This window comes from Myotis nattereri (genome assembly GCF_964212035.1).
Source record: "Myotis nattereri genome assembly, chromosome: 15".
Taxonomy (NCBI): Eukaryota; Metazoa; Chordata; class Mammalia; order Chiroptera; family Vespertilionidae; genus Myotis; species Myotis nattereri.
In genome coordinates, this window is record NC_138090.1 from 49,536,411 (window position 1) to 49,562,100 (window position 25,690).

Here is a 25,690-nt window from a genome sequence, read left to right on the forward strand (position 1 = left end):
GCCCCCACCCTGAGAGTCACATCCTCGCAGTGGACATGGAGGCCCGGAGAGAGGTAGGTGCGGGAGGCCCGCAGAGGCCGGACGGCCAGCGGTGATGGGCGACCGCAGCCTCCACCCCCGTGGAATGATTCTGACGGATTTGGGGGCTCATGGTTGTTTGGCCATAGGAGCTTATTTAAGGTAAAAAACCGGTGTGGGCTGATCTTGGAGGCTGAGGCTGGCTGACGTGGTTCCTAGAAGGTGGTGACTGGCAAAGAGATTGGGAAGTGACCGGAGGCTGGAAGAAGGGGCGTCCCTGGGTCTGTTCCTTCTAAATACTTGACGCAAGAGACAAATCTTCTTTTTCTCAATCTTTTTTTTTTTTTTTGAGTCAGAATCCTCCGATTTTAAATTTACTTACTTTTTATCGAGGTAATGAAGAACATATATATATATTTTTAAAAATATATATGTTTTATTGATTTTTTACAGAGAGGAAGGGAGAGGGATAGAGAGTTAGAAACATCGATGAGAGAGAAGCATCGATCAGTTGCCTCCTGCACACCCCCAACTGGGGATGTGCCCACAACCAAGGTACATGCCCTTGACTGGAATTGAACCTGGGACCCTTCAGTCCGCAGGCCGACGCTCTATCCACTGAGCCAAACCGGTTAGGGCTGAAATATATATTTTGAAGACTATTTCAGTTTAGACCATGAAGAATGTCTTCGCCCTGGCTGGGTGGCTTGGTTGGTTGGAGTGTTGCCCGGTGCACCAAAAGGTTGTGGGTTCGATTCCAGGTCAGGGCACATACCTAGGTTGCAGGTTCGATCCCCAGTCACCCAGGAGGCAACTGATCGATGCTCCTTTCTCTCTTCCCCTCCCTTCCTCTCTCAGAGATCATAGTGACCTAGATTACACTTAGAAGAAGAAAAAAAAGAATGTCTTCATTTCCTTTGTCTTTTTAACAGCTGAGAACTACTTCCCTAGATAGATTTCTTTTTTTTAAAGATAGATTATTTAACCAGTTCTCTGCTAACCGGCATTTAGGCTGTTTCTGGTCTTTTATTTTATTTATTTATTTATTTTTTTGTTTCTGGTCTTTTATAAAGAAACGATGCTGCATGGAAGGTGCCAGCACATGTGACAGTACAGAACAGCTCCCTCCCCTCCACCCCAGATTCTCATGCCAACCCCCAGCTTTATAGCCAATCCTTCCCCCTCCCCTGGCAAGCAAGGATTTGCTCCCTGTCCATGCGGTTGTCCTTTTCCCAGAATAAATCTTCCCATTTAAACATCTGAACAAGCAATTGCAGCTGTCTTACAGCGCTGCCGGGGGGGGGGGGGGGTGTGCTGAGACGCACCAGCAGGCATGCCCGCTTCTTGCTCTAAACTCAGACCAGTGTCTCAGAAACCTCCGCTGAAAAAAGACAAGATTTGTGTCCACTTCCTGTCTCTCTTCTCCTGTCTGCCTTGCTTCCTCTTTTTTTTTTTTTTTTTAAGATTTTAAAATTTATTTTTAGAGCGAGAAGGAGAGAGAAACATCGATGTGATGTGATAGCGAACCCACAACCGGGCATATGTACCCTGACAGGAATGGGACCAGCAACCCTTTGGTGCACCGGACGCTGCCCAGTCAACTGAGCCACGACGGCCAAGACTGCTTCCTTTCCCTGTTACCTTTGTGCATTTAAATATATATATATATATTTTATTGATTTCAGACAGGAAGGGAGAAGGAAGAGAGAAATAGAAACATCAGTGATGAGAATCATTGGCCAGCTGCCTCCTGCACGCCCCCGACTGGGGATTGAGCCCACAACCCAGGCATGTGCCCTGATTGGGAATCCAACTGTGACCTCCTGGTTGATGGGTGGACACCCAGTCACTGAACCACACCAGCTGGGCTCTTGTTAGCGGTGAAACCTTAAAGGAAACCTGTTTCCTGGAGGAAAGCCCTTGACACCTCCCTACCGGCTTCTCACAAATAGCCTGTGAATAGAAGCTGTGGGTTTCGGCTTCTTGTGGAAATAAAGGTGCCAGGTGGAAAGCCTAGAAGTTCTTTGGGTTAAGGGGGGAGTCCGTAGCACACAGGAACTAGATTAGACACTTGAGGATCGGAGAGAAAAAAATGGAAGGACTCGGGGGTGGTTGAGGGTGCTTGGGAAAGATGAGGATTGGGGGGGTGTAGGGGAGGGGGTCTGAGAGTGGGCTGGGTCTAAAGGTGGAGAGGTCTGTGGGGTGAAACTGGGAATACCTGGGAAAAGGGTACAAAGGATGGGGGGAAGGGCAGAGCCAAGCCTGGGGTGGGTGTCTCTGGAGGTGGCAGACCTCTGGGTGAACTTGGCTTATGCGAGGCCTTGAGCAGTGTGAGTTTGGGCAAGCTGTCTTCTGAGCCTCAGTGGGCTGTTCTGGGAAATGGGTGCGAGCTTCCCTATCCCAGAAGTGTGGCAAGGACTGTCGATTCACAGGGTAAGGGCTCCTTGAATGTTAGAGGCACCTGGGCCAGTTTCCAGGGACTGGGGCCCCAAGAGTGGCTATGAGGACTAATAGGGACCAAGGGAAGATTCTTTTAAAAACATTATTGATTTCAGAGAGGGAGTTAGAAACATCAGTGGCGAGAGTCACTGATTGGCTGCCTACTGCACGCCCCCTAACCAGAGATCAAGCCTGAAAACTGGGCATGTGTCCTGACCGGGAACCAAACTGTGACCCCCTGGTTCATAGCTCGATACTCAACCACTGAGCCACACTGGCCGGGAACCAAACTGTGACCCTCTGGTTCATAGTTCAATACCCAACCACTGAGCCACACTGGCTGGGAATCAAACTGTGACCCCCTGGTTCATTGTTTGATACCCAACCATTGAGCCACACTGGCCGGGAATCAAACTGTGACCCCCTGGTTCATAGCGCGATACTCAACCATTGGGCCACACTGGCCGGGCAAGGGAAGATTCTAGAAGTGTCTGGGGGAGCAAACACTGGGTTTGGGGGCTTCCCAGGGTGTGAGGATGACCCCACCCACCCTCCCCCTGAAACCTTTCCCTTCAGCACCAGGGTCTTGCACCAGAGGGGGCTGGGCCGAACAGCAGCCACACGGACACTTCCTGGCCCTCGGAATGGCGTCTGGGTGTTAGATGAGAAGCCCTTTGACCACAAGGCCAGGGCAGGCTGTGCGCTGAGCTCCCACCTTGAAAAACACGTGGGTGGGGAAAGGCCTGAAGGACCAGGTATCAGCGTTCCCAGGAGGCAGGCGTGTTGTCTTTTTTTCTAGTTTTCCATGCGGCCCGGGGAGGCTTTGTGATTAAACGGTCATTACGCAGAAAGCTTCAGGGCCGCGCCTGCTCTCCCGGTCAGTGGGAACTCCACGCCCTCACTTGCGCTGCCCTCAGACCCTCGCAGTCCTTGCTGCCTCCAGGCCTTTGCTCTCCCCTCCTCCTCCTCCCCCTCCGGGGCTCCTGCCACCTTCTCCAGCGCCTGCGGCATTCTCTCGGAACTTGGCTTCCTCCGGGCAGGGTGCTCCGCCTCCTCACAGGATTCACACTTGGCACAACTCAAACCCCGCGGGCTTCCCGGTGCACAGGGTCCACCATGTCCTTTCCGGGCGGGGGGCCTGTTTAGCCTGTTAAAGCCACGCCCTAGCGCAGCGGTTCTCAACCTGGGGGTCGCGACCCCTTGGGGGGGGGGGTGAACGACCCTTTCACAGGGGTCGCCTAAGACCATCGGAAAACACATAGATAATGACATATTGTTTTTGTGATGAATCACTATGCTTTCATTATGTTCAATTTGTAACAATGAAAAGACATCCTGCGCATCAGATATTTACATGACGATTCATAACAGCAGCAACATGACAGTGATGAAGTAGCAACGAAAACAATGTTACGGTTGGGGGTCCCCACCACATGAGGCGCTGTATGAAAGGGTCGCGGCGTTAGGAAGGCTGAGAACCGCTGGTCTAGATGGCGATGGCTGGGACTTGGACCTCTGGCCACTCCATCGACTTGAGCTGTGCACTGGAGTTCACTCAGATTTTACCCGTAACCCGCGACCACGCTAAACTCTCAGCCCGGCTTTCAAACTCGGGTCGCCCCAGCAGGCCCGCCGCCGCCGCCAAGCCTCTTCCGCCCGCCCCGGGGCTCCAGGGCGAGGGAAGGCGCTGCACAGCCCGCCAGCTTCCAAGTCCTTTATTTGGCTTCCCGCGCTCAGGCCTGCATCACGGGCCGCGACTTCTCCGCCTGCAGCTTCACTCCGGAGCCCGCGAAGCCCGTGCCGCCCTGGGGGGGGGGGGGGGGGGGCAGAGTGAAGGCCGGCTGTGGGGCAGGTGGGGCGGCCCCGGCCAGCCAGGCCAGGAGGGGCGGGGCCTAAGGTGAGGGGCGGGTCTCCTGGGATAAGGGCGAGGTCCAGGGTAGGAATGGGGACGAGGGGCGTGGCCTCTGGGAGGGAGTGGCCTGTCGAGGGGCGTGGCCTTGGGGAGGGGCCCGGCAGGAAGGCACCGTGGAAGGGGCCCTGCTCACCCGCTGCAGCACGATGATGTCGCGGTCTGTGAGCTTCTCCCCGTTCACAGGGTCCACCATATCCTTCCGGATCAGCTTCTCCACACACTCCAGGGTGACCACGGCCCCCCTGCGGCGAGGGGAAGGTGGGGACACCGCTCACACGCCCCGCCCAGAGGGAGAGCCACACCCCTAGCCCGCCCCGCGCAGGTGCCCGCCTGCCACCCCCACAGGGACTCACGAGGGCCGCAGCACGGCGCACGGCGTGGCGTTGCTCAGACTGTCCCGGGTCACGGCGCACACGTAGCGCTCACTGCGCGTGATGAGCCCCACGCGGTCCACGGAGCTGTCCAGAGGCGTGAACCGCACCGGCGTCAGGTCGGACATGCGCAGAGGCTTCCCGGACATGGGGCAGGTCACGGTGCGCGACTGGAGGAGGAGAGAGGCGGGGCTGGGCCAGGTGCAGGAGGAGGGGGTCCAGGGAGGATGCCCTGGAGACGCTGGCAAAGTGGGCGCAGGGGTGCCTGCGGGCAGGGGGCGCTCACCGGCTTCTCCAGCTTGGTGGCTTTGGCCTCGGGGGTCAGCGACGGGATCCAGAAGCTGGGCAGCATTTTGTCTTTGTCCTTGTCCTTGTCCTTGCCCGCGGGGCCGGCGGCGCTGGGACCCGCTTGGGCATCATCTACAGGAGGCAGAGGGGTTCCCATGCCGTGCCTAGGTTAGGTACCTGGCCCTGGGGAGCCCCACCCACCGCAGGCCTGCCCCCCTCACCTGGGCCGGGTCCCGAGGCAGCCTTTGGCGTGAAGGGGTTGAGGGGCCGGCTCACGATGGCCGCCTCCTTCTCCAGGAAGCCCCGCACCTGGTCCTGCGCCGCTGCCCGCTGCAGCTCCTTCCGCTCCTCCCGCCGGGCGCCCCGCTGCTTCTCGTAGGCCTGCGGGCAGCGGGGAGAAGTGCGCAAGGCCCTGCGGGTGAGCTCACATCGAAACCCCCAACACACCCGTGCCCCCTCCTCCTCCCCTCACCTTCAGCTGCCGGGCGATCTCCTTCTTCTGGTGCAAAATGTACTCCAGGATTGCCTCGCGCTCATACAGGTAGCCGTCCGGGCTGCAGAGAGGGCGGAGGAGAGAACATGGGCACACGGCTCCCGGCCCTGGGCGCCCACAGACCATCCACAGGCAGCGGCTGAGCGCTCAGCTCAGCTCCCCGAGGTGACCACACTGTCCTGACCCTGCTGGCTCAGTCACGCGCTCTGAAGCGCAGGGAGAACCTCCTGCGGGAAGGGTTACTCAGCAGGCTGGGCTGCCCACACCCTGCACCTTCCAAGGGGTGGGCCCTGGATGGGCTCCTGGGAGGGACCCCCTAAGCCCTCCTGGAAGGGTGCCTTTGTTCACCCGGGGGCTTGGGACATACTATCAACTTGACCTGAGGAGGGGATGGTCATGTCCACGTGACCAGCCTCCAATAAGGACCCTGGACAGGGGCTCTCAGGTGGGCGTCCCTGGTGGGCGGTGCTGGAAGAATTAAGTGCTGTCTCCTTGTGCCTTTTCCCTCTGCTGATTTTATTTTTTTAAAATAGAAATATTTTATTGATTTCAGAGAGGAAGGAAGAGGGAGAGATAGAAACATCAATGATGGGAGAGAATCATTGATCAGCTGCCTCCTGCACGCCCCACACCGGGGATCGAGCCCACAACCCAGGCATGTGCCCTGACCGGGAATCAAACCCGAGACCCTTCAGTCCACAGGCTGACGCTCTATCCACTGAGCCAAACAGTCTAGGCCAGTGGTCGGCAAACCACGGCTCGCAAGCCACACGCGGCTCTTTGGCCCCTTGAGTGTGGCTCTTCCACAAAATACCATGTGCAGGCACGCACGTACAGGGAACGTTGTGGAGTGAAAGAAGATGTGGTGTCGAGGATTGAGAAAGGTATGCTGAGATGGTTTGGACATGTAGAGAGGATGAACGAAAGGAGATAGACGAAACAAGTGTGCAAGACGAGTGTGGATGGGAGAGTTGGAAGGGGTCGACCTCAGCAAACGTACGTCAATCAGATTGAGGACGTTTTTAGCAAAAGCCAGCTTAGGAGTACCCTAATGAAGTTAATAACAATGTACCTACCTATATAGTTTAAGTTAAAAAAATTTGGCTCTCAAAAGGAATTTCAATCGCTGTCCTGTTGATATTTGGCTCTGTTGGCTAAAGAGTTTGCCGACCACTGGGCTAGGGCATTCCCTCTGTTGATTTTAATCTGTATCCTTTCCCTCTAATCAACTGGCACTGAGTTCTGTGAGGCCTTCTAGGGGCTCTGGGAACGGAAGGTGACCGCAGGGATCCGGGGCCACAGTCCACTCCCATCACCATCTCTGTAACAGACCTGGGACCAAGCCCACATCCAGGCACTGGGCCAAGGGCCAATACTTATGACCTCGCGGGAGCCTTTGCTGGGTCATCGGAGGCAGGTAACGGGACGTGCTCCATAGGCCAGCTGACGTCCCAAGAGCCCGCCCCTCTGTTACAAACGTATTCTTTCCACGCCCCATGACCCCTGCAGGATCATGCCCCCTCTCAGACGAGGACACTGAACCTGAGAGGTGGTGGCTAGACCCACTCCGACAGACCCCTCCCGTGTTCCCCCGCCCTCGCCACCCGTGTGCCCAGCTCACGTGACGACGGGGTCATGGCAGGGCTGCAGAGAGAGGCAACAGCAGTCGAAGTCCTTGACAGCATCCCGGCTCAGCCGAATGTTCTGGGTCCCATAGCCTGAGGCCGCTGGGGACAGACAAGAAAGAGGATGGAGAGCCCAGCCAGTGTGGCTCAGTGGTTGAGCGTCAACCTATGAACCAGGAGGTCACGGTTCAATTCCCAGTCAGGGCACAAACCCGGGTTGTGGGCTCGATCCCCAGTGTGGTGCCTGCAGGAGGCAGCTGATCAATGATTCTGTTTCATCACTGATGTTTCTCTCTCTCTCTCACTGTCTGTTTCTCTCTGAAATCAATAAAAATATATTTAAAAATTTTTATTTTTATTTTTTTTAACTTTTTTTTTTTAATATATTTTATTGATTTTTTACAGAGAGGAAGGGAGAGAGATAGAGAGTCAGAAACATCGATGAGAGAGAAACATCGATCAGCCGCCTCCTGCACATCTCCCACTGGGGATGTGCCCGCAACCCAGGTACATGCCCTTGACCGGAATCGAACCTGGGACCTTTCAGTCTGCAGGCCAACGCTCTATCCACTGAGCCAAACCGGTTTCGGCTAAAAATTTTTAAAAAGAGAAAAGGGATGGAGAGAGAGGAGACATGCCTCTCTTCAAACTGAGAGAGGCACTGAGCACTCAGAGGTGAGGAGACTTAGAGAAACAGGCAGGCAAGAGTGGGCTGTGGCCCTAGCCGGCTTGGCTCCGTGGATAGAGCATCGGCCTGCGGACCGAAGGGTCCCGGGTTCGATTCCGGGTCAAGGGCATGTAGGGGCTCGTGTAGGAGGCAACCAATCGATGTGTCTCTCTCACACTGATGTTTCTCTGTCTTTCCCTCGCCCTTCTACTCTCCCTAAAAATCAATGGAAAACTATCCTCGGGTGAGGATTAAAAAAAAAAAAAAAGAGTGGGCTGTGTGTGTCTGTGCTGGGGGCAAGGACCGCACTGCCCACAGGAGGGTGTCAGCCCGGCGGGTAGGCGACAGCTCCGCAAGCCCTCCGCCCCGGGCCTCCGCTTCCTCTTCGGGAATATTGCTATGGCAACAGCGACCCTTCCACGGGAGGATCAGCCGTGTTCACCTACAGAGCGACCTAAGGCGGTGCCCATCACGTGGGGGGGGGGGGGATAGGGCTGCTGGGTACTGGGCTGTCACATGTGGCCGTGACCACCAGGGGCAGAGACACGCGCAGAAAGCACAGTCAGAGGTGCCGAGCGAGACGGTGGCTTCGAGACACATCTGTCCCCTCCCACCCCGTACCTGTGTCCTTCTTCTTCTCGTGGTAGGTGTAGACGGCCCCCGCCGTGCAGTTCTTGCCGTGCCGCGTCATCCTGGGGAGGGAAGGAGGGAAGCTGGAGAGCCGTGGGGGCCAGAGGGAGCCGCGCAGGGACAGGGGGACGCAGGGACAGGGAGGACGGGCCTTCACGGCCCTCGGGGCTGAGCTGGCGGTGGGGCAGGGGCGGACAGTTTCCCACACGTTAAATGCTTAAGGAATTCCTGCACGTTCCAAAAGAGAGAAGTCGCTTTACCTTGAAAAAGACCCGGAGTTTGCTCACAGAAGTGGGTGTCCTGCTGGCAGGGGTGCGCCTTAGGAGGTGTGGGAGGAGTTACCTGAAATCGGATGGAAAGTTCTATTTATTTTTAAATACGTATTTATTGATTTTAAAGGGAGAGGGAGAGAGAAACATCAATGGGCTGCCTCCTGCACTCTCCCTACTGGGGATCGAGCCCACAACCCTGACCTTTCAGCTCATGGGACGACACTCAACCGGCTGAACCACCCCAGCCAGGGCTGAGGGAAAGCTCTAGCACCAGCTGTGGGTGGGTGAGGCCCTGCACTGTTGGGGTCCAACCCCAGCAGGTCCAGGGGTTCCCAAAGGTGTGGTGGAGTCGGCGAAGAAATGACACGGCCCTAACCGGTTTGGCTCAGTGGATAGAGCATCGGCCTGCGGACTCAAGTGTCCCAGGTTCGATTCTGCCCTTGGTTGTGGGCACGTACCCAGTGGGGAGTGTGCAGGAGGCAGCTGATCGATGTTTCTAACTCTCTATCCCTCTCCCTTCCTCTCTGTAAAAAATCAATAAAATATATTTAAAAAAAAGAAAAGAAAAGAAATGACACAGAGATAACGTTCAGTTGATCAGCAGCCTAGCCAGGTTCTCTAGCCAGGTTCTGTCTCTATTCCTCTGTTACATCTGTATTTATACCAGTTGATTTTAATCCTATCCATTCTATTCCAAAGGTTAGGGCGTTTGTTATCTCCATTCCAAGGTCACTACTCTATTGTTCTGTTCAGCTACAAGGAAGTCACTGAAGGAGATTATCCTAAGTAAAGATTATGTAGCTTAAGCGTGATTGTTCTTAGTTAAAGTGATTAACTACCCGCCTGGCACTTAGTTAAGGGGTTTTACTGATTTATTCCCTTCCTTAGTCCTGTTCATCCCTAACCCCAGGGAAAAATCCCCACCTGGGGAAACCTTTCTCGGAGAGGTGACCTTGGTTAAAACACATAGCGCTAAGTAGGGGAGCAAACATATTAAGAACAGTATGCCATATACGCCAGGTCCCTTGAAACATATGCTGTGCAGATGTTCCTTCCCTGCAGCGACTGTGCCAAGCAGCAAGGATGGACCGGCTCCCGCACTGCACACGGGCCCTGCGGCGCCCGGCTGACGTTGGGGTGCGCGTGTGTGTGCTTGGTCGGCCTACGCTCATGTCAACTGAGGGCAAGTTTCGGGGTTCACTCAGCCTTTCTCGTGGGTGAAGCCTCATGTAAGCAGAGGGGGCATCTGCTTTACCCTCAAGTCGATCCCCAATGTATCCACTGCAGTGAATTCCGAGTTTTCAGAGCAAGCAGCCGAGTGGAACTGACTGCACGTGGAACTGGCAGATCGACAGGAAGAAACCAGCGACACAAGAGGAAAACGAGCGAAGGAAGCGAACACAAGGCCTACAGGAGCCGCTCAGAGACCAACAAGGACAGAGCTGCTCAGAGTCCCGTCCGGTGAAAACGAGTGCGACACCACGTGACACTGGCCAGGCCGGCGGGCAAAGCTCGGGCAGGTGGAGCAGACCCGGCGGTGGGTGGGGCCGCGGGACCCCGCGGGTGACGCTGCGGGAAGAGGGGGCGGGGTCAGCCTCTCCTGGAACGGGCCGCCCGTCCTTCAGCAAAGTGAGCGAGGCTCGTCCGCACGGGGGTGTCTGCGCCCCAAAGCCGGTCTCAGAGACCAGCAGGGGACAAGGCCACGGCTGCGTCCCTCACAGTGACGGGGAGCCAAGGGCAACGGCACGCCCCCCTCCCAGGGAGGGTGGGTAGTAACTGCCCGTCACCGAGACCAGCCCGAAGATGCAGCTGACTAGGTCTGTGCAAAGCATCATGGGTAGATCATAAACACGCAATGCGGCCCTGGCCGGTTTAGCGCAGTGGTTAGAGCGTTACCCATGGACTGAAGGGTTGCAGGTTGGATTTCTGGTCAAAAGCATGTGCCTCGGTTGCAGGTTCCATCCCTGGCCCTGCTCAGGACTTGAGTGAGAGGCAGCCAATGATGTGTGTCTCTCCCATCTATGTTTCTCTCCTCTCCCTCTCTCTCCCCTACTCCAGCCCCTCTTCCACTCTCTCGAAAACATCAATGGGAAAAATATCCTTGGGTGAGGATTAACAACAACAACAAAAGGGGGAACTGTTGGTCCTGCAGCCTCTACCCTGGAGGTCCCACGAGGGCCAGCCTTAGGGATCTTGGACACAGTGTGTCCCACACGTGGTAATTTCATCAAGTTCCTCTCCCCTCCCCCCTTCCCCGCTCCCTTCCACTCTAAAAAATCAATGGAAAAACTATCCTCACTCCTTGGTGAGAACTTAAGAAACAAAACAAACAAACAAAAAAAACTCATAATGCTGGGTGCAAGTAAGAAGTTAAAGAAGATCAGCCCTAGCCAGTCTGGCTCAGTGGATAGAGCGTCAGATCACCGAGTGAAGGGTCCCAGGTTCGATCCCTGTCAAGGGCACGTACCTCGGTTGCAGGCTTGATCCCTGGCCCTGGTCGGGGCGCGTGTGGGAGGCAACCAATTGCTGTCTCTCTCTCACACTGATGTTTCTCTCTGTGTCGCTCCCCTCCCTTTCTCTCCCTCTCTCTCTCTAAAAAAAGTGAGGATTAACAAAAAAACAAAAATTAGAGGAGATCACTAACAATCTACAAGCGATACATTTTAAAGAACTCCTACAAACAGCAATGCACATATGACAGTGGCTGCCCGTGTAGGGGAATAAGTCAATGGAACGAGGCGGGTGGCGGGGAGCCGTGTGCGGAGGATGAAGCCGTATGACCGTCCTGGGCCCGAGTCCCGGCGGGCCCCCCGCTCAGTGTGACGCCGGCCTGCTCACCCTTTTCCGTACCTCAGTTTCCTTTGGGGATCTCCAGGGGGTCTGGCTGAGGGGCTGGGCTGCTGCGAGGTCATGCGCAGAGCTTGGAACACACAGGAATAGTCTATGCGGCTCTCTGGTTTTGAGGAGGATCCCGAGTCTTTGGGGGGCGGGAACCAAGGGCTCCCCACATGTAAAACGCAACTTCATCTCTATTTCCTCCTCCTGGTTACTTTCAGAAACTTGCTTTTCACTTTCAAAACAGGAGACACAACCCTCTCTCTGAGCCACGGACCTCGCTCGCCCCCTACTGGTGCCTTCCAGAAGCCACTTTGTTTTTGGGTCTGTTTCTACAGAATACTTGTACAGGCGCAGGCCTTCAGGATGCATTCACGCGTTTTCACAAACGGACTCGCCCGGGTAGCCGCCCCCAAGAGCGAGGCAGCGCACCGCGATCCCCCCAGGGGGGCCACGGGGCCGCCTGCAGAAGCTGACCTCGGTGAAACCCCCAGGGGAACCCACAGCGCCCGTCCAACTTCCTCCCGCCCCCAAGCTTTTGAGCAGGTGCCCAGCACCTGCTGCCTCCCTGGCTCACCTGCCCCCGGCTTCCGCCTGCCCCCGACTACCACTCCTGAAGGTCGGCTTGACCTCCTCGTGGACACATGCCCCATCTATTCTTAGCTGTCAACTGCCTTGACCCTCCGCGGCATTTGGCGCTGGGCTGCTTGTCCCGTGGCCAAGGACAGGGTATTTCTACGTCTGTGGCTTCCCGGGCCGGGGCATGTCTCCTTCAAGAGAGAGAGGAGCAGCTAGAGAGAGGTTTTCTGTTTGTTTGTTTGCCAGGAAGGAATGGGGGTCATCAGAGGGACGCTGCTGGATCCCTGACCGCGTGCCAACCCCGCGCCCCGTCTCACAATCGTCCAACCTCAGCCTCCCCCAGGCCGGTCCCATCACCAGCCCCACTTTGCACAGGAGCAAACGGAGGCTTAGCAGTGACGCCCTAGCTCGTGTGGCTCAGTGGAGAGAGCGTTGGCCTGCGGACGGAAGGGTCCCGGGTTCGATTCCGGCCAGGGCACAAGCGTGGGTTGCGGGCTCAGTCCCCAGTGGGGGGCGTGCAGGAGGCTGCCGATTGATGATTCTCTCTCATCATTGATGTTTCTCTCTCCCCCTCCCTTCCTCTCTGAAACCAATAAAAATATATTTAAAAGAAAAGAAGCGAAGCCATTTGCCTAGGACACTGGCTCTCTCAGGTCCCTAAGGCACCTTCAGGGGGTCCACAGACCCTCCCCAAGACCCTCACAGGAGCCTGCCTCTGTCCTCTATGGTGCAGCGAGCGTGGTGTGACCTGTGAGGCCATCGCCACTCTGGAGGCTAACTGACCGTGTGCTGTGCGCCCCTGAGCTTTCAAAACGTCTGTTACCTTATGATGGGAACGAAAGAAAGCAGGCACAAAAAGCAGGTATTCCTTTTGTAAGAAATGTCCAGAGGAGGCAAAGCCGTCCAGACAGGAGGAGCCCGGTGGCTGGCCCAGGCTGGGAACGGGGAGGGGGTGCTAAGGGGTGTGGGGCTTATTTTGGGGGTGATGAAAACGTTCTGGAATCAGAAAGCGGTGATGGTGGCACAGAATAGTGACTGTATTAAAAACCACTGAATGGTACACTTTATTAGTAGATGGATGAGTGTTATGTTAATTATATAATAAAAATTTTATGTCTGTTTTAAGTTCTCATAGGGCAAGTCTTTTTTTTTTTTAATCCTCACCCGGAGATACGTTTTTATTGATTTTTAGAGAGAGAAGAAGGGGGGGAGAGAGAGAAAGAGAAACATCGATCGGTTACCTCTCATCCAATGCCCCAGCCGGGGATCGAACCTGCAACCTAGGCATGTGCCCTGAGCAAGAATGGAACCCTCAACCTTTTGGCGTAAGAGATGATGCTCCAACCAACTGAGCCTCCCAGCCAGGGCTCTTTTTATTTATTTTTAAATGAACTTTTAATTGATTGATTTTAGAGGGAGAGAGAAACATGGACTTGTTGTTCCACTTACTGACACATCCCTTGGTTGATTCTTGGATCGGACCCGCAACCGTGGTGGACTGGGACGACGGACGCTCTAACCCACCGAGCTGCCCGGCCAGGGCCCGGCGAGGGCACGTCTGCACAGACAGAATTCACGCCAACGAAGGCAAGTGGGAGTCCTCAGTGATTTGTAAGATCCCGAGACCAAAAAGTTTGAGAACCGCTGGCCAGGGGTCGCAGGGTTGGCAGGTGGCAGTGCCAGGGTTTTGGAACTCAGGGAGCCGAGCTTTCGGCCACCGGGCGACACTGTCTCCTCTGAGGCCAATTTCTAAATAGAAAACGGGACGAGTGCCATCTGCTGCCGCTAGCATCTCGGACGCACATCAAAGTAACACCAGCTATTTTTTTTTTTAAAATCCTCACCAGAGGTTATTTTTTGCATTGATTTTTTTTTAGAGAGTGGAAGGGAGGGAGGGAGGGAGAGAGAGAGAGAGAGAGTTCAGCTGCCTCTCACATGGGATCAAACCCGCAACCGAGGCACGTGCCCTTGACTGGGAATCGAACCTGCAGCCCTTCGGTCCTCAGGCCGATGCTCCAGTCACTGAGCCAAACCGGCCAGGGCACACCAGCTATTCTTTCTCATCATTGTCACTTTACAGGGAGCAAACAAGTTCACAGAATCAACCCCCAGCTGGGAGGTGCAGAGCTGGGATTCGAACCCAGGCAGCCCAGCTCTGGAGCGGCACTCCTAACCATGTGACAGCTGTCGGCCTTCCCAGGGAGGTCACAGCCTGAGAATTTCTGGTTTTGTCTTCAAAATCCAGAATATACTTCACTCATTCAACACATCTCCAGTCAGACACTACATCTGCATTGCAGATACCTGTTCTCAAACAGGTTTCATAAAATGTATCGGTGCAAGCATACATTCCTACCCCAGTTGTTCCAAACATACTTAAAAAGTTTCCCAGCCCTGGCTCGTTTGGCTCAGTGGATAGAGTGTCGGCCTGTGGACTGAAGGGTCCCAGGTTCGATTCTGGCCAAGGGTACATGCCCGAGTTGCTGGCTCTATCCCCAGTCGGGGGCATGCAGGAGGCAGCCGATTAATGATTCTCATCATTGGTGTTTCTCTCTCCTCCACCCCCTCTCCCTTCCTCTCTGAAATCAATAAAAACCAATATATTTTAAAAAAAGATAACTGATGCCCAGGAGGATTAACTGATTTCTTCCTCGCTCTGTTCCTTGACCGACCAGCCAGTGAGCTTTTCAGAATGGAACTGTGATTAAGTCACTCCCTTCAACAGCTTCTTGGACGTGGCTCAAGACCAAAACCAGCCCGAGCCGGCTTGGCTCAGTGGACAGAGCATCCGCCTGCGGACTGAAGGGTCCCAGGTTCGATTTTGGCCAAGGGCACATACTCACAGAGAGATCGATGTTTCTCTCTCTCTCTCCTTTCCTCTCTCTAGAAATCAATAAGAATCTATCCTTGGGTGAGGATTTTTTTTTTAATATATTTTATTGATTTTTTACAGAGAGGAAGGGAGAGATAGAGAGTTAGAAACATCGATGGGAGAGAAACATCGATCAGCTGCCTCCTGCACACCCCCTACTGGGTGCGTATGTGCCCCAACTGGGGATGGAACCCACAATCTAGGTATGTGTCCTTGCAGGGAATCAAACCCCAAAACTTTTGGTGCACAGGAGGCTGCTCCAACCAACTGAGCCACCCGGCCAGGGTAGGACCCCACTTTTTTTTAAAAAATATATTTTACTGATTTTTTACCGAGAGGAAGGGAGAGGGATAGAGAGTTAGAAACATCCACGAGAGAGGAACATGGATCAGCTGCCTCCTGCACACCCCCCACTGGGGATGTGCCCGCAACCAAGGTACATGCCCTTGACCGGAATCGAACCTGGGGCCCTTCAGAACGCAGGCCGACGCTCTATCCACTGAGCCAAACCGGTTAGGGCAGGACCCCACTCTTAACAGCCTTATATAACTTTACCTACTTCCCTATCTCCAAATAATTATGCCGGGGGCTGGACTTCAACACAGGAACTTGGGGGGAGGGGGCAAACATAAACACCACCCGGAGCCCCCCAACAACCTCACCGTCCCCAAAGTGGGACAACGAGGCATTACGCAACAATAAGCTACCAACTCTAAGTACTTGTGTCAAAAATGGCAGAACCTCAATTTTAATCAAGCCCTTAGATTTAACCTCCTGATTCTAGGAAGTCAGAGGATTGTTGACCGAAAAGAGCCAGATAGGGCCCGGCCCAGCCACAGTGCTCAGCTGGTTGAGCGTCACCCTGAGCACGGAGAGGTTGCCGGTTTGACTTCCGGTCAGGGCACAAACCTGCATCACAGGTTCGATCCCCAGTCGGGGCACGTGTGGAAGGCACTCGATCGATGTTTCTCTCTTTCTAAGCATGTCCTCAGGTGAGAACTGAAAAAAGAAAAAAGAGCCCGAAAGGAAAGATTTTCAAGTCTGTGGACCATGGGGCCCCGGCCACAACTGTTTGACTCTGGCCTTTGTACGGCAAAAGCGGCCGTGGACACTATGTGAATGATTGGGGACGGGTGTGTTCCGATAAAACTTTATTTGTGCACACTGCCTAATTCTCACAGGTCACAAAATATGAGTCTTCTTTTGATTTTTTTTTCTAATGATTTAAAATGTTAAAACCATTCTTAGGCTGCCTAAAAACAGGTGATGGTTGCAAAGCATCGCTCTAATAAAAGACAACTGTATATAAAGTACATTAAAATTGACAACTCAGTAATAAAAAGACAACCCAATTGCCCTAGCTGGCTTGGCTCAGTGGATAGAACGTCAGCCTGCGGACTGAGGGGTCCCAGGTTCGATTCCAGCCAAGGGCATATGCCTGGGTTGCAGGCTCCATCCCTAGTAGGGGATGTGCAGGAGGCAGCCAATCAATGATTCTCTCTCATCACTGATGTTTCTATCTCTCTCTCCTCCCTTCCTCTCCGAAATCAATAAAGAAATATATTTTTTTAAAAATAAATAAATAAATAAAAAGACAACCCAATTCAAACATAAGCAAAGGACTGGAACAGACTTTCCTCTAAAGAAAACATACAAATGGCCAAGAAGCACATGAAAAAAATGCTGCACATCATTAATCTCTGAGAAAATGCAACCCGAACCACATTAAAATACCAGTTTAGACTGACTTAGAATTGACTAAAATAAAAAGTCAGATAATAGCCCTGGCCGGTTTGGCTCAGTGGATAGAGCATCAGTCTGTGGACTGAAGGGTCCCGGGTTCAATTCCGGGGAAGGGCACATGCCCAGGTTGTGGGCTCAATCCCCAGTAGGGGGCGTGCAGGAGGCAGCCAATCAATGATTCTCTCTCATCATTGTTGTTTCTACCTCTCTCTCCCTCTCCCTTCCTCTCTGAAATCAATAAAAATATATATATTTTTAAAAAGTCAGATAATAGCCGAAACCGGTTTGGCTCAGTGGATAGAGCGTTGGCCTGCGGACTGAAAGGTCCCAGGTTCGATTCCGGGCAAGGGCATGTACCTGGGTTGCGGGCATATCCCCAGTAGGAGATGTGCAGGAGGCAGCTGATTGATGTTTCTCTCTCTCATCCATGTTTCTAACTCTCTCTCTCCCTTCCTCTCTGTAAAAAATCAATAAAATATATTTAAAAAAAAAAAAAAAAAAAGTCAGATAATAACAAGTGTGGAGAAACTGGAGCCCTCACAGACGGAGCGTGGGGATGTAAAATGGAGCAGCCACCTCGGAGAACTCCGGCAGTTCCTCAAAAGGTTAAACACAGAGTTACATTTGCTTCAGCAATTCCACCCCCAGTGGAAACGAAAACATGTCCACATCAAACCCCTGTACACAAAGGTCCATAGCAGCATTTTTCATAATAGCCCCAAGGTGGAAACAACCCAAATGGCCACCGGTTGATAAATGCATAAGCAAAATATGGTATAGCTCATACAAAGGAATATTACTCCGCCAGAAATTAGAGCTGATACAGGCCACAAAACGGAGGAACCTTGGAAACATTGCGCTAAGTGAAAGGAGCCGGACAGAAACGTGCAACGCCCAGATTAGGTGCATCCATACAGAGAGAAAGTGGATTTGTGGTTGCCTGGGGCTGGGGAAGGGGTGTAGAATGGGGAGTGACAGCTAATGATGAAAATGTTCTAAAACTGCCAAACCGGTTTGGCTCAGTGGATAGAGCGTCGGCCTGCGGACTGAAAGGTCCCAGGTTCGATTCCAGTCAAGGGCATGTACCTTGGTTGCGGGCACATCCCCAGCAGGGAGTGTGCAGGAGGCAGCTGGTCGATGTTTCTCTCTCATTGATGTTTCTCTCTATCCCTCTCCCTTCCTCTCTGTAAAAAATCAATAAAATATATTTAAAGAAAAAAAAGAAAGAAAATGTTCTAAAACTGATCAGGGTGACGGTTGCACAACTCTGCGAATATACCAAAAAGCACTGAATTGTACACTTTAAATGGGCGCACTATATGTTAGGTGAATTACTAGTGTATGCCAATAAAGCTTTTTTAAAAATATATATATTTTATTGATTTTTATTTTTACTTTTTTACAGAGAGGAAAGGAGAGGGATAGAGTTAGAAACATCGATGAGAGAGAAACATCGATCAGCTGCCTCCTGCACACCCCTTCCTGGGAATGTGCTGGCAACCAAGGTACATGCCCTTGACCGGAATCTGGGACCCTTCAGTCCGCAGACCGACGCTCTACCCACTGAGCCACACCGGTCAGGGCTGTTTGTTGTTGCTGTTTGTTTTTTAAGGAGGTCAGCAGGATTTGAGTTTGGCCTGCTGACGTCTGGCATAACGGAATAAGTGAAAGGAGGTTACAAAGGAGCAAAAAGACAAAATTCAGATGGCGGGATTATCCACAGAATAACGGACCCAGTTTCTTCAATGAATCCATTACACAAAGAAAAAATCAGAGTGGAGTGGAAGGGAGACTGCCCTAAATTAGGAGAAACTTAGACACTGAGAGACGACTGTATTATCGAAATTCTGTAAGCAATGAAACAAAATTTAAAAAAAGAAAAGAAATTCTGTCCCGGTCTTCCTCGGGACCCTAGGACTCCAGCCCACGGGGAGGAGGCCGCAGCGCTATCCCTCCACCTCCTGGAACTCACCTCACAAACGGCTCCTAGCTCCTTCGTGGACGCTTCAACCGTGCCCCTACCCCGGAAAAGAGCGCTTGTTTTCCCTCTTAGCTCCACCCACTTCCGCGCGGCGAAGGAAACCGGATATAAAGCTGCCCCTAGTCGCGGAGGTACCTCGTCTGGCTTGGTAAGTCCTCCCTTCGTCTCTTCCTCCCACCGGAAACGTGAGAGACAGATCGAAGGTTCCGTTTAGGGAAGCTGGCTTGAATATGGGGTGCGCTTAGTATCTGCTAGGCATCTCCCGGGCCAGGCGATTTCCTTGCTTGTAACCCAAAGCCTTGCGTCTCTCCAAGCCCGAGTTTAAGGACTAAGGAAGCACTTCCCTCAGGCATTGGGAACCCACTTCCTTAAATATATTATCCACTTTTCTTGTTGTAAGTAAAGAGACAAGAGGGGACAACTTCTCTGTCCCCATTTAAAAATGGAGCTATAGAGAAATCGCAAGTCTGAGCCGTTCAAATCGCCCCAGGAAACAGGAATGTAATGACGGCATACCCACCCACCCCTAGGGGCCAAGGCATACCGTTCCTGCCAGCTTCTAGATACGTAGATATCTGATATCTGGAGACCTAGACGTTTGTTTCCCTAACTTGGCTGGGCGCACTCCCGCTGGGGAAGCGGGAGGAGCGGAGGAGGCGCCTATCCAGTTCCCTGCCGTGCCCCCAGGGTGTCTTAGACCCTAGTCTTCCTGTAGGGTCCTGGACCTTAGGCCCTTCATCATAAGGTCCCTTTAAATATTTTGTCCCTTACCTGAGTCCCGCCCAGGGCAGGTAGTCGCAAACCCCGCCCCTCTGCCAGAAGCCGCGATCATCAGGGAGGATTACAGAGAACCGGGAGCCGGGGAACCCCTCCTTTTTCTTCCCTCCCCTCTCTCCTGCCCCCCTTCACAGCTGGCCGCAGCTGGCTTAGGAGGCCCCGATTAAGGAGGAGGGGACAGTGCTCACAAGTCTGGGCAGGTAAGTGAATACCCCTGGAGGCAGAGCCTGGCTTGGGGACCTTGACATCCTGGCTCCCTGACCCTCTGGGTCCCAGAAATTTAGGACCCCCAAGCCCAGGAGTCCAGGGCCTCTTCCCCCACCTCCCCCTGGACTCAAGAATTGAGGCCCCTGTTCTTGCCTCTCCTGTAATCTTTGATCTCTGTCGCTGGATGTGGCAATGGGCATAGAGACAGAGGGATACATGTGGAAATAACAGGAAGGCAGGGATCCTGAACGCCAATGGACATGGTTATGAGCACTTACTGTGTGTCAAAACTGTGCGGGGGACTGCAAACACAGAGCGGGGAAAGACACGCTCCCCCCGGCTCAAGTCTCCGGAGGCACGCTGCCTTTGCTGGAGTCTTGCAAACCGTATACCTTGGGCAAGTTCTGTGACCTCTCTGTGGCTCAGTTTCCTCATCTATAAAATGGGGATAAGAATAGCACCGTTGTGAAAATTAAACTGTTATAGAGGCAAACTCCCTTGAACAGTGTCTGGCCCAGAATACAGGCGAGGGCAGTGTCTGCTATTACGATTATAATTCACGGGCCGCGGAGTCCAGGCAGGGAGACCGTGCCTCTTTCCTTCGGGGCGGAGGCCTTTTCCATCTCTACCACACCTCGTTCCAGGTGGTCCACAAAATATGAGGGGCAGGGGCCACCCCTCTCTGCTGCTGCTGTACCTGGGGTTGACCACCTGTCTGGACACCTCACCCAGTGAGGAGCAAGACCAAGGTGAGTGTTTGGGGGAAGATTCTGACATCCACCTTCCCCGATCCTGGAACCCTTGCCTCTACCCCCTCCTTCCCCTTAGGTTCAGCTTCCTCCATATCTCTAGTCCTCCATTTTTCTGTCCCTCATGTTCTTTGGGCCCAGAAGTCTTCTTGGACCCCCCCGAGGCCCAGAGCTACCTGGGCAGCCACAGACGAATTCGTCGAGCCAATCATTGGGACCTGGAGCTGTTCACGCCAGGCAACCTGGAGCGGGAGTGTTATGAGGAGAAGTGTTCCTGGGAAGAGGCCCGGGAGTACTTTGAGGATAATACCCGGACGGTGAGAGCCTGGGGGGCCCCAGGCCCTGGGAGGGGGGGGGGCTCCAGGCCCTCAACTCCCTCTACCCTCTGGTCTCAGAAATCTGGGTGGCTGGTTGGGTGTGTGGAATCTGCCCGTTGACAGCTTGTCTTTCCACCTTCTCTACTCCCACCCCTTCCAGAAGCACTTTTGGGAGACGTATATCCACAATGGCAAGGCAGGTGAGTGGGAGGCCACGCCCTCTGGCAGCTAAGGCAGTCCCTTCCCGTGGAGGCAGAACCAACACTCCCAGCCCAAATTCTTCGATCCCTGGGTTCCTGGAGGTGGCTGTTAAAAGCGTCCTCTCTCTTTTTTAATTAATATTTTTTAACTTTGATTTTGAGAGAGAGAGAGAGAGAGAGAGAGAGACATCAATTGGCTGCCTCCTGCACGGGGATCTGACCAGGAATCGAACCGGCGACCTCTTGGTTGCATGGGTCATCGCTCAACCACTGAGCCACACCAGCCGGGCAAAGTGTCCTCTCTTTTGAGACGAGAGCTGGGGCCTGAGGAACCCACCGCACCTCATGGCAAAGAGGTCCCATGTTCCCAGGCAGCGGGAAGTGAGGGTGGAGGGAGGCGTTACAGCCTGGGGCCCCATCAGGCCTCAGGCTCAGAGGCACTGGCCCACCTGAGAGAGCCCCAGCCCTTCTGCAGCATGGTTGCTAGGGGGGCTGTTCCCTAGCAACACGGCCTGGTCAGGTCAGGCCATGGAGACCTGTGCATCCTCACCGGACCAGTCCGCCCACCCTCCCACCCTCCCACCCTCCCCTGAGCGGAGAGGCCCCGGCATGGCTGCAGCCTTGCTGCTAAGGGGGGAGGGGCTGCTCCATAGCAACCAGGCCGGGCCGGGCCGGACCTCGGAAGCCTGGCCGGACCTCGGAAGCCCGCCTGCCACCGCACTCACTACCTGGCTGGCTTCTCCTCCCCACAGCCCAGCCCAGCCTCGGCCTGGTTGCTAAGGAGGCCTTCTCCCTAGCAACCGCACCTAGCCACGCTCAGGACCCTAGGCCTCCTGCCCACCAGAGGACCCCCTTCCAGGCACCAGAGGCCCCACCCCCTTTTGGCCTGGTTGCTAGGGGTGGATGTACCATAGCAACAGGCCCTGGGTCTGGGCAGGAGTCCTCACGTTGGAGACGGGTTGCTAGGGGAGGTAGCTGCGTTGCTACAGGCCTAGGGATGCCTGGTTACTGCTTGAATCCACCTGAAACGTGTCAGAGGGGGCCTGCCTTCTCAGAGCAGCTTGTTGTTCAGAAGCCAAAAGCCTGGGTTTGCTGTTTGAGGAACCCCTCACCCCTCCACCCAGTGCTAAAGTTGGACTCCCCAGCAGCAAGGGGTGCACACACACCCCTCCTCCTCCCCGCCCCCCACTTTTCCTCAGACACAAGCCTTGTCTTGCTAAAGGGGCTGCACCTTAGGAAAGGGGACACGTGAGTTCTAGACACCCAGCCATCTGTTATTGGAGGATGGTCCCTAAGTTCCTCCGTTGGTAAATGAAAATTTTTAATTTTTTAAATTAATTTAAGAGAGGAAGGGAGAGGGAGAGAGAGATAGAAACATCAATGATAAGAGAGAATCATTGGTCGGCTGCCTCCTGCACGCCCCACACTGGGGATGGAGTCCGAAACCTGGCATGTGCCCTTGACCGGAATCGAACCCGGGACCCCCCGAGTCCGCAGGCCGACGCTCTATCCACTGAGCCAAACCAGCCAGGGCGATAAATGAATTTTTTCTAGCCTTCTGGTAAACTCCAAAGCCTTCCTGTGGGCTCTGCAGTTCCTCCAGAGTTGAGACCTTGCCCCTCAGTTGCCTGGCTGGTAAAAGGGGCTGCATGCCAGAGGGGGGCAGGGCTGCCAGATAAAATACAAGGAACTACCCCCGCACTCTTCCTGAGTTAAATTTCAAATGCACATGGATCATTTTTTTTTTAGTATAAGTATGTCCCCACTTAATAATATATGGGATATATCTGTATTTAAAAATTATTTGTTGTGTATGTAAAGTTTTATGGGGTGTCCTATATTATTATTTGTTAAATCTGGCAGTGTTCAGTGGGGGGGGGGGGGCGGGGGGCTTGAGAGTTGGCCACCTCACCTCCCCACCTTACCTGTAGTGTGTCACCTGAGCCTTAGCAGATGGATTGCTTAGGACGGTCTTGAACCACCCTCTAGGGAGGCGCTTCTATCGTCGTGGGGATACAGCTGCCGTATTTTCTAGTACCAGTTGAAGTTATCATAGGTCTTCTGTGCATTTAATCTCATTGAATTTTTGCAACCTGTCGGAGAGGGATTATGGTCCCATTTTACAGAGCAGGAAATGGAGGCTCAGAGAAAGGAGTGAGGTGAGTTGCCTCAGATCACACAGCCAGGAAGCGGCCCCAGCTCTGCCTTGCTTCTTGGCCAATGTTCCTCCCTCAGGAGAAAGGCATTTGGATGTTGGGGTGGGTGGCAGCCCCTGGGGCAGTGGCTCCCTCTCCCCCCCCTTCCTCTCCTCCACAGGGCGTGGACGAGTGGATGTAGCAGGCCTGGTTGTGGGGCTGACATCTGGCATCCTGGTCATTGTGCTGGCCGGCCTGGGAGCCTTTTGGTATCTACACTGGCGACGGGGCAGAAGCCAGCTACCCAGTCCTCAAGAGTAAGGGGACTTTAGGGGGGAAGGGGCTGGGGGGCTGGAGAGAAGGGGGGGAGGACGGGTCAACCTAAGGAGATGGGCCAAGGGTGGGGGGCAGGTAGATGCTGCTGAGAGATCTGAGGAGACAGTCATGTGGAGAGTGAGTCCGTGAGATTGTGTCCGGTTGTGGCGTGTCTGTCTGACTATATCTTCAGTACCTAGCACACAGTAGGAGCTCCACCAGCATTTACTGCCTGCCTTTGCAGTACCAGGTGCCGGTGTGATTATCCGTGTGTGACTATTGTCTCTGGTGAAGCAGCAGCCTGCGGTCTCTGGGTGTCTGTGGGCGGCTGTGGTATGTCAGTTTCCGTGGCACAGGGTGTAGCAAATGTTTGCGTGCGCCTGTAGGAGTTGTCTAGGTGTGTCTTTCTCAGTGGTGGGGTCCAAAAGGTGCTTGAGCGTCAGACTTGCAAGTATGGTGGGCCTGGGGGTTGCCAAGAGTTTGCTGTCAGTGGGCATCCCTGTGTTGTGCCTGTCTGTGTGCGTCCACCTGCCTCTGAAGGCTGGCTTTCTCTCCATTCCTCTGCCTGTACCTGGAGTACGTGTGTGTCTGTGAATAAGAGTCTCTCCCAGCAGCTGTTGATTTCTGGGTCTGCCTGTCCGTGCGCATCTGCCTGTCAGTGCGCATCTGCCTGTCATTTTGAGGTGCTTTTCTGCGTGTGAGATTGAAGGTGACCGTCTTTCTTGCCTGGTTCATCTCCCTTCCACATGTTCCCCTGCCATCTCCAGAGTCTCTGGGTCCCTACGTCCTCCCTCCTTCTCCCGAGTCTTTCTACCCTGTAGGTTTCACCTGCTAACTGTGCACCTTCTGTTCCCAGGGCCGAGCTCATCAGCCCTCTGAGTCCCCTGAGCCCTCCGGGCCCGCCAACGCCCCTGCCGCCACTCCCACCGCCAGGCCTCCCCACCTACGAACAGGCGTTAGCGGCCTCTGGGGTGCACGACGCACCTCCGCCACCCTACACCAGGTGCGGGGCTGCCTTCTGCACGGAGGAGGCGGGGCGCAGAGGGGAGGGCACGGCCGGGGGCGGGGCGTGGGCTCGGGGGCGGGGCTTGGAATTCTGAGCTTATTATTCCGGGCGAGGTTGGAGCGCGGGGGCGTGGCCCAGCCAGAGGGGGTGGAGCTTCCGAGGAGGGTGGGCCTTGTGCCCAGAGGGTCTGGGATTGGCTGGGACGCCCCGAGCGGTTCGGAAAGGTCTGGGTTGGCGAGGAGGGGGGCGGGAAAACAGCCGGGTCTTTGACTCCCCCCCCCCCATGCCCCTCCCCATGCAGCCTCCAGCGGCCTCGGTGAGGATCTACTTCGGAGCCGGGTTCCCCGAACCATGCCCCAGATTCACACCGGATTCCGGAAGCCCCCAAGACTCTTAAAACTGCGGAGCTGAGCTTGGGGGGGGCGGCGGGGGGGTAGGGGTCGTCCGGCTCGAGGCCTACCCTGGCACACGTGTTTCCGCCGAGTACGGATCCACTCACGTCTCCGCAAAAGTGTTCCCGCGTTCCGGCACCCCGCGGGCTCCAACGCTCTCTTGACCTTGGGGGTACCCGTCATCCCCGCCCCCCGGGGGAGGCTTGCTGTGGAAACTCGGACCCAGGCACGCAGGCCGAGTGTGCAGACTCGCATGTGAGGTTAGACACGGCCATCTCCCCCCCTCCCCCTCCAGTGACACGGGCCACACACACGCAGAGCCCCGCCCGTGCACACGCGTGTCTTCGTGCGCTCCCCGCGCGCGTACAGGGGCACTTTGCAACCCAGGGAAAGGGCGGGGGGCATATTTGCTACCGTGCTCATCAGGGGCAGGCTCTCTCCCTAAATAAAAGCTCTTTGGAAAAGAAACCAAAAAAAAGTGAAACAATGTAAAAAATGGAAATAAACTGAATCGCGACCCCAGGCGCGTCTGCGCGTAGTGGAGCTGGTTTTCTGTACTAATGTTTCGCCCTACACCCCCTAGCCCGGCTTGCGCTGTCTGTCTCTCGCTCTCTCTCTCTCTCTCTCTCTTTTTTTTTACATTTGCACGGGATTGTGGGAGGAAGCGGAGCACAGCCAGACACCCCGCCGCCCGCCCCCCCTTCCCCTCCCCCCTCCCCCAGCCGCCTTGTGCAAAGATGGCTGCACCGTGAGCGCAGCGGAGGAGGAGGCGGCGGCGGCGGCGGCGAGAGAGCGAGCACCCAGCGCCCGCACCCACCCCGGGGCCGCCCGGGACGCCCCCTCCTGAGCGCGCGCTCCCCCTTTCTC

General features: G+C 54.6%; 2 protein-coding genes across 5 annotated transcripts; one reads left to right on the top strand and one right to left on the bottom strand.

Annotated features, from left to right (window-relative positions):
- Positions 1-3,730: 3,730 nt before the first annotated feature.
- NOSIP (nitric oxide synthase interacting protein) lies at positions 3,731-18,948 on the bottom strand. 4 transcript variants are annotated; one of them, XM_081108205.1, is made up of 11 exons: positions 18,717-18,811; positions 13,579-13,878; positions 8,704-8,785; positions 8,435-8,505; positions 7,143-7,248; positions 5,501-5,582; positions 5,250-5,409; positions 5,027-5,160; positions 4,723-4,910; positions 4,503-4,611; positions 3,731-4,262 (listed from the first exon to the last, which is right to left on the bottom strand). In XM_081108205.1, the coding sequence occupies exons 4-11, from the start codon at positions 8,502-8,504 to the stop codon at positions 4,191-4,193; spliced, it is 921 nt and encodes a 306-aa protein (XP_080964331.1). In that variant the 5' UTR covers position 8,505; positions 8,704-8,785; positions 13,579-13,878; positions 18,717-18,811; the 3' UTR covers positions 3,731-4,190. The 4 variants fall into 4 exon arrangements, with proteins under 4 accessions (XP_080964331.1, XP_080964330.1, XP_080964329.1 ...); XM_081108204.1 differs by having other exon boundaries at positions 13,579-13,687; positions 18,717-18,758; XM_081108203.1 differs by lacking the exon at positions 13,579-13,878 and adding an exon at positions 15,911-16,000 and having other exon boundaries at positions 18,717-18,758.
- PRRG2 (proline rich and Gla domain 2) lies at positions 18,806-25,365 on the top strand. Its single transcript, XM_081108206.1, has 8 exons — positions 18,806-18,873; positions 19,637-19,702; positions 20,354-20,458; positions 20,600-20,775; positions 20,936-20,975; positions 23,292-23,427; positions 24,282-24,428; positions 24,733-25,365. Exons 3-8 carry the CDS (start codon positions 20,368-20,370, stop codon positions 24,749-24,751), a joined length of 609 nt encoding a protein of 202 aa, XP_080964332.1. The 5' UTR covers positions 18,806-18,873; positions 19,637-19,702; positions 20,354-20,367; the 3' UTR covers positions 24,752-25,365.
- The last annotated feature ends 325 nt before the right edge of the window (positions 25,366-25,690 follow it).

Excerpts from the sequence above, each read along its gene's own strand:
- NOSIP (XM_081108202.1), bottom strand. The coding sequence starts at position 8,504 with ATGACGCGGCACGGCAAGAACTGCACGGCGGGGGCCGTCTACACCTAC. Across the intron at positions 5,410-5,500 it reads AGATCGCCCGGCAGCTGAAG|GCCTACGAGAAGCAGCGGGG; the intron begins GTGAGGGGAGGA and ends CGCTGCCCGCAG. Across the intron at positions 4,263-4,502 it reads ACATCATCGTGCTGCAGCGG|GGCGGCACGGGCTTCGCGGG; the intron begins GTGAGCAGGGCC and ends CCCCCCCCCCAG.
- PRRG2 (XM_081108206.1), top strand. The coding sequence starts at position 20,368 with ATGAGGGGCAGGGGCCACCCCTCTCTGCTGCTGCTGTACCTGGGGTTG. Across the intron at positions 20,459-20,599 it reads CAGTGAGGAGCAAGACCAAG|AAGTCTTCTTGGACCCCCCC; the intron begins GTGAGTGTTTGG and ends CTTTGGGCCCAG. Across the intron at positions 23,428-24,281 it reads CAGCTACCCAGTCCTCAAGA|GGCCGAGCTCATCAGCCCTC; the intron begins GTAAGGGGACTT and ends TTCTGTTCCCAG.